Below are 12,099 nucleotides of genomic sequence, written 5' to 3' on the forward strand. Positions count from 1 at the left end.
CTTTCCCTGTCAAATATTGCTAGTTATATATCAATAAATTTCTTGACATTTTAAATAAGCATTTATTTTAAAATCCACTTAGAATTGAATCTTAAAATCATTTTCTTTACCGTTCAGTTAATCACAGAATCTTTATGATTTAGCTTAAATTTATATTCTAATACATTTTGATTTTCATCCTCACTCCCTTCTACATTAATGTGACATTCAAAGGTTAAATACTGCTCAAATACAAAAATACTTAATTCCCGTTGTATAGTACTAGAAGTTAAAAAAGAAACCTGCTGCTATATACAGATAAGGTATATTTAAAGATATATGTGATAAAGGTAATTGAGAAATGCTTATGAGGCACTTAATAACTTTAACTGTATGTAATTAGATGACTATAAAAAAGTATAGACAAGAATTAAAAACTGGGTTGTAAAATCAGGATTATGAAAACATCCCATTGTCATAGAGGGGTGGAAAATGACAACCAAAGTAATTTTCTTCACTGAACATGTTTCTTCTTTCATGTGCCTTCTGGTCAGTTACTGAGGAGTAGATGTACCACTTGCAAGAAACGTTTTCACACACAAAAAATCCTTAGGAAAAAGCTAACATAACCAAGTAGATCAAATTTGGCATAAACTTGAGACTGTACTGCTCAAACAAAACCTAGATTTTATAGTTCTACTAGTAAAACTAACATGAAACAATTCATTTACTAAAAAAGAACTAGTGGGAAACACATGGACCACCTGATCACACTTAAAATTACATAAACACTTTCTAAAAGTTAGTCAAGATACAAAAATGAAAGGCTTTTTTTCCCCTAAAGGAATACTAATTTAAGGATTAACATAAAGCCAAACACCCCAATATACTAAAATCACAGAAACATATTTTAAAATTTTTCACAAAATTGGATAGACATGCTTCTTTACCTTCTTCTCATATTTAATTCTTATTTTCACTTGAAAATCATTTGCTTTGTTACAACATCCTCTAGCACTTAACTTTTTCCAGCACATCCTCTAGCACATCCTCTAGCACTTAACTTTTTTTCAGCCCAAAGCAAAGGATAAGTACCACCATAAGTACACTAGAGACAAAAAGGTTTACTATCATTCCAACAAGGATCACTAAAATAAAGTTTTAGTTAAGAATTCTTATATAGTGTTAGCAAAAGTATGCATAAACACAAAATGCAACTAAAATGCTAACTAAATGCTAACATTTAATAAAACTTTTCATTTATGTATTAAAGTCTTACAAAGCAATGAAAAAGATTTTAAGTACTAAAATACAGTGTTTTCAATAAATTTCTGTACTATAATTCATCTCTTAAAGAAATGTTCTTCATTATATAATTCTGAAAGCAGAGTATCAAAAAAGGGGGTTGCTGGGCTTCCCTGGTGGCACAGTGGTTGAAAGCCCACCTGCCGATGCAGGGGACACGGGTTTGTGCCCCGGTCCTGGAGGATCCCACATGCCTCGGAGCGGCTGGGCCCGTGAGCCATGGCCGCTGAGCCTGCGCGTCCGGAGCCTGTGCTCCGCAACGGGAGAGGCCACAACAGTGAGAGGCCCGCGTACCGCGAAAAAAAAAAAAAAAAGGGGGGGGGTTGCTGATGATATACTACTCCCTAGAATAGAATAACTCTATAACTTTTCCCTCTATAAAAGCTGGCAACCTAGATAATCTCAACCGCAAGGGAAGTAGGCTTGCACATCTCAAACCTACCAACTATAATGAGAAAACTTCTGTCAATCTTCTTGGATCTCAGAGAAATTAAATTAAATATATTTATAAAAATTGATAACTAAAAGCTAGAAGGTGAGAGTCCTCTTAGTCACCAAAGAGAAAGGAAAAGAAAAGCCGATTAGAAAGGGTTAATACTCCTTCCCTCTCCCCACCCCGGCCCTCCCCCTTTTAGACTTTTGAAATGATATATTCACAGTTTGGGATATCCTTATCCAGCAGTAGGATAGGCATATACACTACATGCCAAATTGTTAAATGCTGTAAATCCTTAGAGATCCACCAACACTTGTGCTGTCATAGCACCCCAAATTAGCTTGAACAGTAAAAAGTCCATTTTTTTTCTTTTACTTTCAGCCTACCTGTGATTTTATATTGAATGTGACTCTACTATACAGCATACAGTTGGATCTTACATTCCTAGCAAATCTGTCGATCTCCGTTTTTTAATTTAAGTGTTAGTTCACTTATATTTACTATAGTTTTGATATGGGTGAATTTAGGTCTACCATTTCCCATATATTTTCTTTGTTCTGTGTTTCTTGTTTCTCCTTTTGTTGTTTCTTTTGGATTAATTAAATATTTTTTACTATTTTAATTTCTCTACTGGCCTTAAGAAAAAACAAAACACCTTTTTATTGTGGAATAATTTTCAACCTACAGAAAAGTTGCAAAAATAGTACAAAGTTACCATAATATCTTTCACCCAGCTTCTCTTAATGTTAGCATAACTATAGTACAATTATCAAAACTAAGAAATTAACATTGGTATAATACTATCAACTAAAATATTGACTTTATTCCGATTTCTCCAGTTTTTCTATTAATGTCCTTTTCTGTCCTAGGATACAATCCAGGGTACCATGTTGTATTTTGTTGTTATGTTTCCTTAGTTTCCCCTAAACTACGACAAATTCCTCAGTCTTTCCTTGTCTTTCATAATCTTGACACTTAAAAAATTTTTTTCAGCTTTACTGAGGTACAATTGACAATATTATAAGACATTGAAAGTGTATACTGTGTTGATTTGACATACATTGTGAAAGGATTCCCCCCACCTAGTTAAATATGACCTTGACACTTCTGAACAATACTGCTAAGTTACTTTGTAGAATGTCCCTCAATTTGAGTTTGTCTGATGTTTTCTCATAACTGGATTGAGGTTATGCATTTTTTGACCAGAGCAGGTGTAGAACTACCCATTTAGTTCAACCATTATTTTTACTGATTACTGCTTGCATAGATGAATTATAAAATGAGGGAAATACTACTTTAGTACTTTTAAGTATTTACAAAATTACTTATTTGAAGGCCTGGTTTTATTTGTATGATTCATCCCCAGTGAACTTCTAGCTTTCATTTGTTAGGCTGCTAGATAAACATTTCCTAGCCTAGGAGGTGGGGTGGGAAGAGAATCATTTTTAATTTTAATTCTCAGAGAAAATGAAATCTAAATCACAAAATATGATTATACTTTGGGGGTTTATCTTTCTTTGAATGATAAAAAAGTTATGCTAAACTTCAATTGACCATTCATTCCTTCATTCATTTATGGCTATGTTGGGTCTTCATTGCTGCACGCGGCTTTCTCTAGTTCCGGTGAGAGGGGGCTACTCTTCATTGCAGCGCGCGGGCTTCTCATTGCGGTGGCTTCTCTTGCTGTAGAGCACGGGCTCTAGGTGCGCTGGCTTCAGTAGTTGTGGCTCACGGGCTCTAGAGCACAGGCTCAGTAGTTGTGGCACACAGGCTTATCCGCTCCGCGGCATGTGGGATCATCCCGGACCAGGGCTCAAACCCGTGTCCCCTGCATTGGCACGTGGATTCCCAACCACTGTGCCACCAAGGAAGCCCCAATAGATCTTTTTAATTCAATGCTTACTTTGAGATTAGTAGGATAATTAATAAGGAGAGAATAATAAATATATTCAGTGTATTTGTGGCAATAACTACCCTAACCAAGACATAGATAAGGGCAGAAGAAAAAGGAATTAGCATTTTATTTCTTTAGTATTTTATTTTATTTCATTAGTATTTTATGTCCTTCAAGGCAAGAACTCTGTTAAGTTTCTTAGGAATTCCCCAGAGCACTTAAAAAGAGTTCTTGAATATAGTACTTTAAAATTATTTTAAATTATTAAATACGGGATCGTACTCTATTGTATACTCTACAATACAATAATTGTATTGTACAATTTGTACAATTTTGTACAATTGTACAAAAAATATTGTACAATTTATTGTACAATAAATACTCTATTGTACACCCCTTTTCAGTATGTTTAACATGCACTGTCTACTTTGTTACCTTGTACTTACTCTTTGTAACTCTCTTCTGCAGGCTTTGTCATCCCCAAAGGTTTAAAACTCCCTGAGAGCCAAAACCCTGTCTGTTTCTTTCACAAAAGTAACTGGCACAGTACAATCTGCACAAGGAATATTCAAAATCTTCTAACAATATGAAGAGTCAAGGCTTTATCCTATGTACATGAGAAAATTTAGGTGGAAAAGCTATTTTCCCCCCTCAGATTAATAAAATATGAAACTTCAGAAGCTTGGAGGTAAGAAGCAAAATAATCAAAAAATTATAATACTTTTTATCTTTGTATTATACATTTGAGTTATTTTTCCAACAACAGTAGCTTTTTGGGCAGCAGATGTTCTTTCATTAAGACCAGTGATAATTTTCAAATGTACTACAGAATTTCCCATAATCTTCAAAGTCAAAAGTCACATTTTAACACATGAATGTATGCTTTACATAATACTAAATAATAAATAAAATGGCTGGAAATTCATGACAACAGTATGTATACTGAATTGAATTTATAACCTTTGTTGATAACAAAACATGCTGATGTTTTATGTCACAGTATATTTAAAAAATCAATTTTTCTTCCAATGAACCTCAAAAGATCATCATTTTGAAAGATTACAATACAAAAGTGTTCTAACAGGTTAACAATTTTCTGTTATTACTAATTAGAATTTTACCACTCAATGTGTATCTTTAAAGCTAGCAAAAAATACTACTATATGTAATATCCTAGACTGATACTCAAGAATTGACACAGACTCAAAGATATACTGAAAAATATACTCATACAAACTATGTTCTTTTATCAGACTTATTTAAGTGACTGTATCATAAAATTAGGGCACTTTGAAGAAATCTGAAGTATGCTGCTCCATTTAACATTTCAGATTCCAAGTAGATGGGATCTAGAGATGAAACAGAGCTGATGACTAACTTCCACAGGGAGAATTAGCAAGTGGAAAAGAAATGCTTTGAACACAGTATGAGAAAGGGGACAATATACTTATATTTTTATTTTTCATACTCATCCTTTTCCTCCTCCAAGCTCTTGGTTTTTTTCCATGCATTAATAGTAAAGAATTTGGGTGGATAAACTGGGTTTGTTAAGGTGAACTGCCATTTTTGAGGCAAGACTTAAGGAGAATTAATAGAAAGGAAAAAATCCAGAACTCAGCCTTTCCCAATAGGAATGAAATTTTGAAAAGAGTTGTCTTTCAAATACTATGAAGTAGGCTTTTGTGATTATTTTGATAGTCGTGATGAGAGGTTCCAAAATATTTCAGTCACTAATAAAAAATCAGAGATATACAAAATTTGCTATCTGTGCTTTAACCAGAGTATTGTCTTTATGGCAATCTGCAGGAATATAGATACAGCTCTGCTTTACAGATACTGAACTGCTCTTTATATATTGATATGTAAGAACCTTGAGCTTGAATTTCACAGTGAAATAAGAACATAGTTGACTCTAGGGATTAGCAAAATGAAATATTTAAAATTCCTAGAATATGGTATCTGGCACATAATAGACATTTCTTAGATCTAATTACCAATTTATTTAGAAGCCAACATTTTCCTCAATTATGCAGACTTTTAAAGGTACAAAGATATTTTTACTTGGTATAAGCTAAAGTATAGTTTCCCTGCGTGTGTGTGTTGTGTGTGTGTGTGTGTGTGTGTGTTCAGAGAGAGATAAAAGAGTAAGGAATAGGAGAGAGAAAAGACTTGGAATGTTATTAACAATAAGGGGGAAAAAAGCCAATTTAAAGCTTATTGTTTTGTAATTAATTATGTTATATAATCAATTGCTCCCAACTACATAATTCATTTTTTCCAAGCTGCATTCTGTGAATTACTTGATCAATATTGAGTTTTTCTGCTTTCTAGATGTTTTACAAGGAGAAGGAAACAAATCACTTAATTCATAGTTTAATTCACTAGATTAAGTAGGGCTTGCCAAGAAACTTCCCAAATAAAGGCAAGCATGGATGAAGAAACACTTTTAGGAAAAAAAAAAAATTAGAGAAATCCACAAATTCTAATCTACCTGTACTGTTATACTCACCGGAATAGCTGATCCCACTGCCTGCAGTAAATGGAACAACAGAAGTATTTTTAACTTTACCACACATTTTGAATTTTACTCAAGATCAGACACATAATGAAACATGGCAATCTTGGCTAGTATATAAGTATTTTAAACTATTGAAAGAAAAAGTATCCAAATGCCAAATAAGGAAATATAAGGAGTATATTGTTTCAGATTAAAAGTTGATACAGTTATCAATATGGAGACACCTAAAAGGGACTTATACAAAAGAAATTAAAGTTTTTTAAACTTCAGGAAAAGAACCAACCTTAAAATATTAGCAAAACTGCTCTTTTGATATAATGACAAGGGATTTTTTATAGGTTCAATTTTCTTTGATGACTAAAAAGCTACTCAAAAGGACTAATTCAGAGAGCACATTATAACAATTTGTACATTTATAGTAAATCATGTGTCATGTCAGTGAAAACACATATTAAGTAAAATAAAAATGGAAATAGTTCAGAAATTTACAGCAGTTTTAAATTCTAAAATAATAATCAAATGTTTGAAATAATCAAATTGTATAAATTCTAACACTTCTGAATTACTATTTTAAACTTAGGAACCACTCTAAACTTTATCAACAACTTACTTGGTTTACAAAACATATTAAATATATTAACTGGTCTTACCATCTTTTCCATCTATGGGTTTTGACACTTCAATATCAAAACTTTCCTGCATCTGCTGACCTCTAAAACAGGTAAGATGTTCTTGCTCAATTAAATTACTTTCTTCTTCTTCTAGCGGCTGCCAAGTACCATCAATAAACCACTGTCCACGCATTACTGGTATTTTATCGGACTCTGAAAAGGAAAATCACAGAATTATACATTTTAGGATCCAACCTCTCAGGAAGTGAAATAGTAACTACAATTTTATATTTTACTACTGCTGTGGCAAAAACAGACTTTCGTGATCCAACAGAATCATTTAAAGTTTTAAATTTCAGACATCAAGCCACAGTATATAATTTTGCTTACAACATATAATTTTACTTGTATTAAATAGTACACGTAAAAGGTACTTTGGCATTAGAAAGGGAGAGGAGCGTTACCTATGTAACTGAGGCCCCAAGTAACCAAAATTAGTAGGCTAAGGGGTTGACAAACTTCATGCAAGACTCCAGTGATAGTTCCAATGTCTTAGAAAATACTGAGATAAATTTCCACAAGTAGTTTAGAAATAATGTGTATTGTCATAGCGTGGTACATTTTTTAGGGCTGCCTTGGAGGTCAAGGGCTCCCAGCGCGTATACGGGAATAAGTGAAACTTTTAATTACAGTAAATTCCTCATCTATTTCAGAAAAAAATTGAGAAAACATTTCTTTGGAAAACTGAACATTTCTTTGATTAAACAGTGTCCCATAAGCCTAAGACTTTTAGTTGCTATTTATAAACCACAACTGTTAGCTAAGTTATCTTGAATCCTTTAAAATAATTTTTTAAAAAACCTATAAAGCAAAAATAAAATTGAAACAACAAAACCCTAAAACTAAAAAGCAAAATAAAAAAAAAAAATGAACCTTACTATACAGAGTTGGTGGTTTAACCACATATAGAGAAGTTATTTCATGAGGATTCAAAACACAGTAATTTGTATATACGTATTAGGATATACCCTATGTACAAAAAGAACTGCAAACATATCTTAAACCTTTTGCAGTAGCTACGCTGTTATAACTGTAATAATATTGGTATTGTTAATTTGAAACTGTAGATTAAGATGACTATATTAATTTTATTCATTAGAATAAATTAATATAAGAAACCAAGATTTTTAGCACAGGTAAAAAGAGATACAAATATAAAAATCAAAGAAATAAATCTGTATTTTAAATTTCAATTAGAAATGTCCGCATGAAATAAAGATGTATATTTTCTATTAAAAAAAAATTATCCTAAGCTCTGTGTGCCAAAAAGGCCTAGAAATAAAGACCAACCCCGTATAAGTGAGCACTCCTGATATAAAGATCGTGATCTCTAAATATCATTTCCTTAAAGAAACGGCCAATTCCTGGTTTGAAACAGAAAATTTACTAGATGATCCTGAAACATCTTGTACCAGACTTCTACTGTGATGTATTCAAAATCTCCTATTATGTGTTTCTAATTCTTCTTGCGCTATCCTTTATTCTGCTATAGCAATACTGCTATAGTCAGATGTTTGCTGTATTATTTGGCAGACAGATACTCAAAAATATAAATTCGTTGAGAATTTTGGGTTTTAACATTATAAAGTACACTCTGTGTGTTTGATGATGTTTTGCGTGTGTGCTAGATTCTACTTTGTCTATCAAGATTACAAACCCCCTGAGTTTCCCTGGTGGCGCAGTGGTTGAGAGTCCGCCTGCCGATACAGGGGACATGGGTTCGTGCCCCGGTCCGGGAAGATCCCACATGCCGCAGAGCGGCTGCGCCCGTGAGCCATGGCCGCTGAGCCTGCACATCCGGAGCCTGTGCTCCGCAACGGGAGAGGCCACAACAGTGAGAGGCCCGCATACGGCAAAAAAAAGATTACAACCCCTGCTTTCTTATTGCTTCCATTTGCCTGTGATGTTTTTGTACATCCCTTTATTTTTAACCCTTTTCTGTTTTAGATGTGTCTCTTGTATACAGCACAGAATTGGGTTTTGCTTTATGAAGCCATTTAAAATCTTTTAATAGGTGAGTTAAGCTCATTTATGCTTATTGATATAACTGATATGTTTGAACTCTCTTTTTCTATAATTACTATTTTTTATTATTCTTACTCTCTCTAGTTGATGATTTTACTTACTCTCTCTAGTTGATGATTTTGCTTTTCAAAAAAATTCTTTTGGTATTTAGGAATATTTGCATTTTGGGCTCTAGGGGTTACCTTCACACACGCATGTGTGAGTATGAATGTATTTTACAGTGTCCTAAGTCTCTTTTTTGTTTATTTAAACTTTTATTACCTGGTCTGTCCATTTTAAGTGGTATCCAAAATTCCCACTTATTACTTATATAATAGAGAATGATCTTATTCTATTTTTCCCTTTCTCTCTCTACCCATTTACATATAACAATTACACCCATGTTCCCACCACTGTTTTAGTCTTGGATCTACAATATATTAAATTCTCACTAAAGATTTCCTAAATTCTTTCATGTTCAAAGCTGCTTATCTATAGCCTTGATACTTGAAGGACAGGTTGGCTACCTTGAACTTTGTTTCCTTAAGTTTTAAAAAAATGTTCTACTGTAGCCTTCCTTTGTATATCATTCTAGAGAAGTCTGATGTAAGCCTAATTTTTTTTATTAGTAATGTGAATTTTTTTTCCCCCACCAGGAGGTCCAGAAAAAAATTTGCCTTTAAAATTATTAACAGTTTTACTAGTCTTTAAATTCTAACAGGTTATGACTCAGAGTTCATTGCTCTGAATCAATTTGCCAAGGTGGGTCCTTTTAACTTGTAGATTTCAGTTTTCCTCTTATTTCTGAAAAGTTTCCTTGGATTAGTTCTGTTCCACTGATTTCTTCTTCAGAGACTCCAATTATAAGTATGTTGGGTCTTCCTTTGCCTGTATTGCATTTCAACCACTTTCTCTCTGAAGCTTGTTACTTCTTTCTGCATCTCATTTTCATTCTTTTGGTTGTTTTCCTTCCTTTCATCAGTGCCCCTTACATCAACATTCCTTTCATCAGTGCCCCTATTAGTATGTCCCTAAGTTTGTTTGAGAATATTTGGTTGGAGTGTTACAATACAGTTTCTCTTTGTTTTGTGTTTGCTTTTGGGGGAAGAACTATAATCAGTGGAAATGTACTGATCTCACATTTTCTGTATTCCTCTTAGAGTAGCTTTGTATGGCATTTGATTTATTTCTGTTCATGAGCATTTTATGGATGGACTCCTTAGTTCCAGAGTGTCTGCTGCTGCAGATTATTAAGAGCAGCTCCTTTAATGGATGGATGTTATGGTGGTGGCAGTGGTGGTAGTGGTGAGTGAAGACTGGATTGGTGTGCCTTGTTCTTCTTTCATTTCTCCAGGACCCTTCATTTTCTCCTTACTTCTTCTTTCCTCTTATTGCCATGGCTCCAAGGGGCAGTATCTTTTCTCTTTCTCCTCTCCCACCAGCAACATTTCTCTGATGTTACTACTTCTGGTCCCTCTCACTTTCACACACCCTCCCTACAGTTAGTGCTATGAATTACCAAGTCCCAAGCCTGTGTTCGTATTTTGCCAGTTGTGTGGAGGACATTTTCTTTCTGAGGGTGCTTTTGTGCTTCATTTTAACCTCTAATCTCCTCTCTGTTTTCACTGTCTCTTAAGCCTCTCCCTGCCCCAGTCTCCAGGTTCAGAGGTTTATAGCAGTAACAAGAACTACTGTAATTTGCTGTTTCTTTACTTACAAGTAATTTAAAATTTGTGGTATTGTCTCTCTCGTAGTAATGCTAAAGGTGTCAGCTATGCATGGTTTATGTGTATGTGGTTTTTGGCGAGAACGTGTGGAGAGATTTAGATTTGGACAGCTGCCATTATCCTCCACATCCAAAAACTCATCTCATTTAATCTTAACAGTAATCTTAAAGATAGCTATGACTTCCCCAGTTTTACAAATGAGTAAAATGACTCTTAGTGAAACTAAATAATTTGCCTAGAGGCAAACAAGTATTATGAGAACCAAGATTCCAACCAAAGTTGACTCCAAAGTTCACTCAAACTCTTTCTACCACACAATGCAACCTACATTCTCAAACAGGAAAAGATCCCTCTCTCTCCCCAAGAAATACAGGCTAGTTAGTTGTGTTTGTAATTTTTAAATAAATAATTTGGGAAATTTTACATTGCCAGGCTATTATGAGACTTACAAACCAGAGGCAAGCATGCCTCCCCATAAAAACCATGGAAGTAAAAAGCAAAGTTAAAAAGAGTTAAACAAGTTTTAGCACACATCTACACTCTCAAATCCTTTCTTCTCTTGAGCCTAATATTGGGTTGGCCAAAAAGTTCATTCAGTTTTTTTCATAAGATGGTTCTAGTAGCACTTAGTCTTTAACTTCATTCAAAACAATTTTGTTAGATTGTATGTGACAGCTGTCATATCAGCGTGCATTTAAAAAAACTTATCAAAACTGGTGAATTTTTGTGTAGCTATTTTAATATTGAAGACTGAAGAAAGCAACATTTTCAGCATATTATGCTTTATTATTGCAAGAAAGGTAAAAACGCAACTGAAATGCAAAAAAAGATTTGTGCAACCTATGGAGAAGGTGCTGTGACTGATCGAATGTGTCAAAAGTGGTTTGAGAAGTTCCGTGCTGGAGATTTCTCTATGGACGATGCTTCACGTTCAGGTAGCTCAGTTTAAGTTGATAGCGATCAAATCGAGACATTAATTGAGAACAATCAACGTTATACCACGCGGGAGATAGCTGACATACTCAAAATATCCAAATCAAGCGCTGAAAATCATTTGTACCAGCTTGGTTATGTTAATCACTTTGATGTGTGGGTTCCATGTAAGTTAAGCAAAAAAAAAAAACCTTCTTGACTGTATTTCTGCATGCAACTCTCTACGTAAACGTAATGAAAACGTTCCATTTTATAAATAAATTGTGACAGGCGATGAAAAGGGGATACTATACAATAACGTGGAATGGAAGAGACCATGGGGCAAGCTAAATGAACCACCATCCACCACACCAAAGGCCAGTCTGCATCCAAAGAAGGTGATGTTGTGTATATGGTAGGATTGCAAGGCAGTCCTCTATTATGAGCTCCTTCCAGAAAACCAAACGATTAATTCCAACAAGTACTGTCCCAATTAGACCAAATGAAAGCAGCACTTAACGAAAAGCATCCAGAATTAGTCAACAGAAAACGCATAATCTTCCATCAAGATAATGCAAGACCGCATGTTTCTTTGATGACCAGGCAAAAACTGTTACAGCTTGGTTGGGAAGTTCCGATTCACCTGCTATATT

The 12,099-nt window shown here is 34.2% G+C and overlaps 1 protein-coding gene across 3 annotated transcripts in view; it reads right to left on the reverse strand.

The window, feature by feature from the left end:
- DDHD1 (DDHD domain containing 1) overlaps positions 1-12,099 on the reverse strand; it is a 90,328-nt gene that overhangs the window by 42,923 nt on the left and 35,306 nt on the right. For 2 of the 3 annotated variants that reach the window (XM_007445965.1, XM_007445963.1), the window contains exon 2: positions 6,783-6,956. In XM_007445965.1, the coding sequence (XP_007446027.1) occupies positions 6,783-6,956 (174 nt within the window). Of the gene's footprint in view, positions 1-6,123; positions 6,145-6,782; positions 6,957-12,099 lie in introns of all 3 variants that reach the window. The other variant, XM_007445964.1, reaches the window with a different exon arrangement.

This window comes from Lipotes vexillifer, unplaced genomic scaffold, assembly GCF_000442215.2.
Source record: "Lipotes vexillifer unplaced genomic scaffold, Lipotes_vexillifer_v1.1 scaffold43, whole genome shotgun sequence".
Taxonomy (NCBI): domain Eukaryota; kingdom Metazoa; phylum Chordata; class Mammalia; order Artiodactyla; family Lipotidae; genus Lipotes; species Lipotes vexillifer.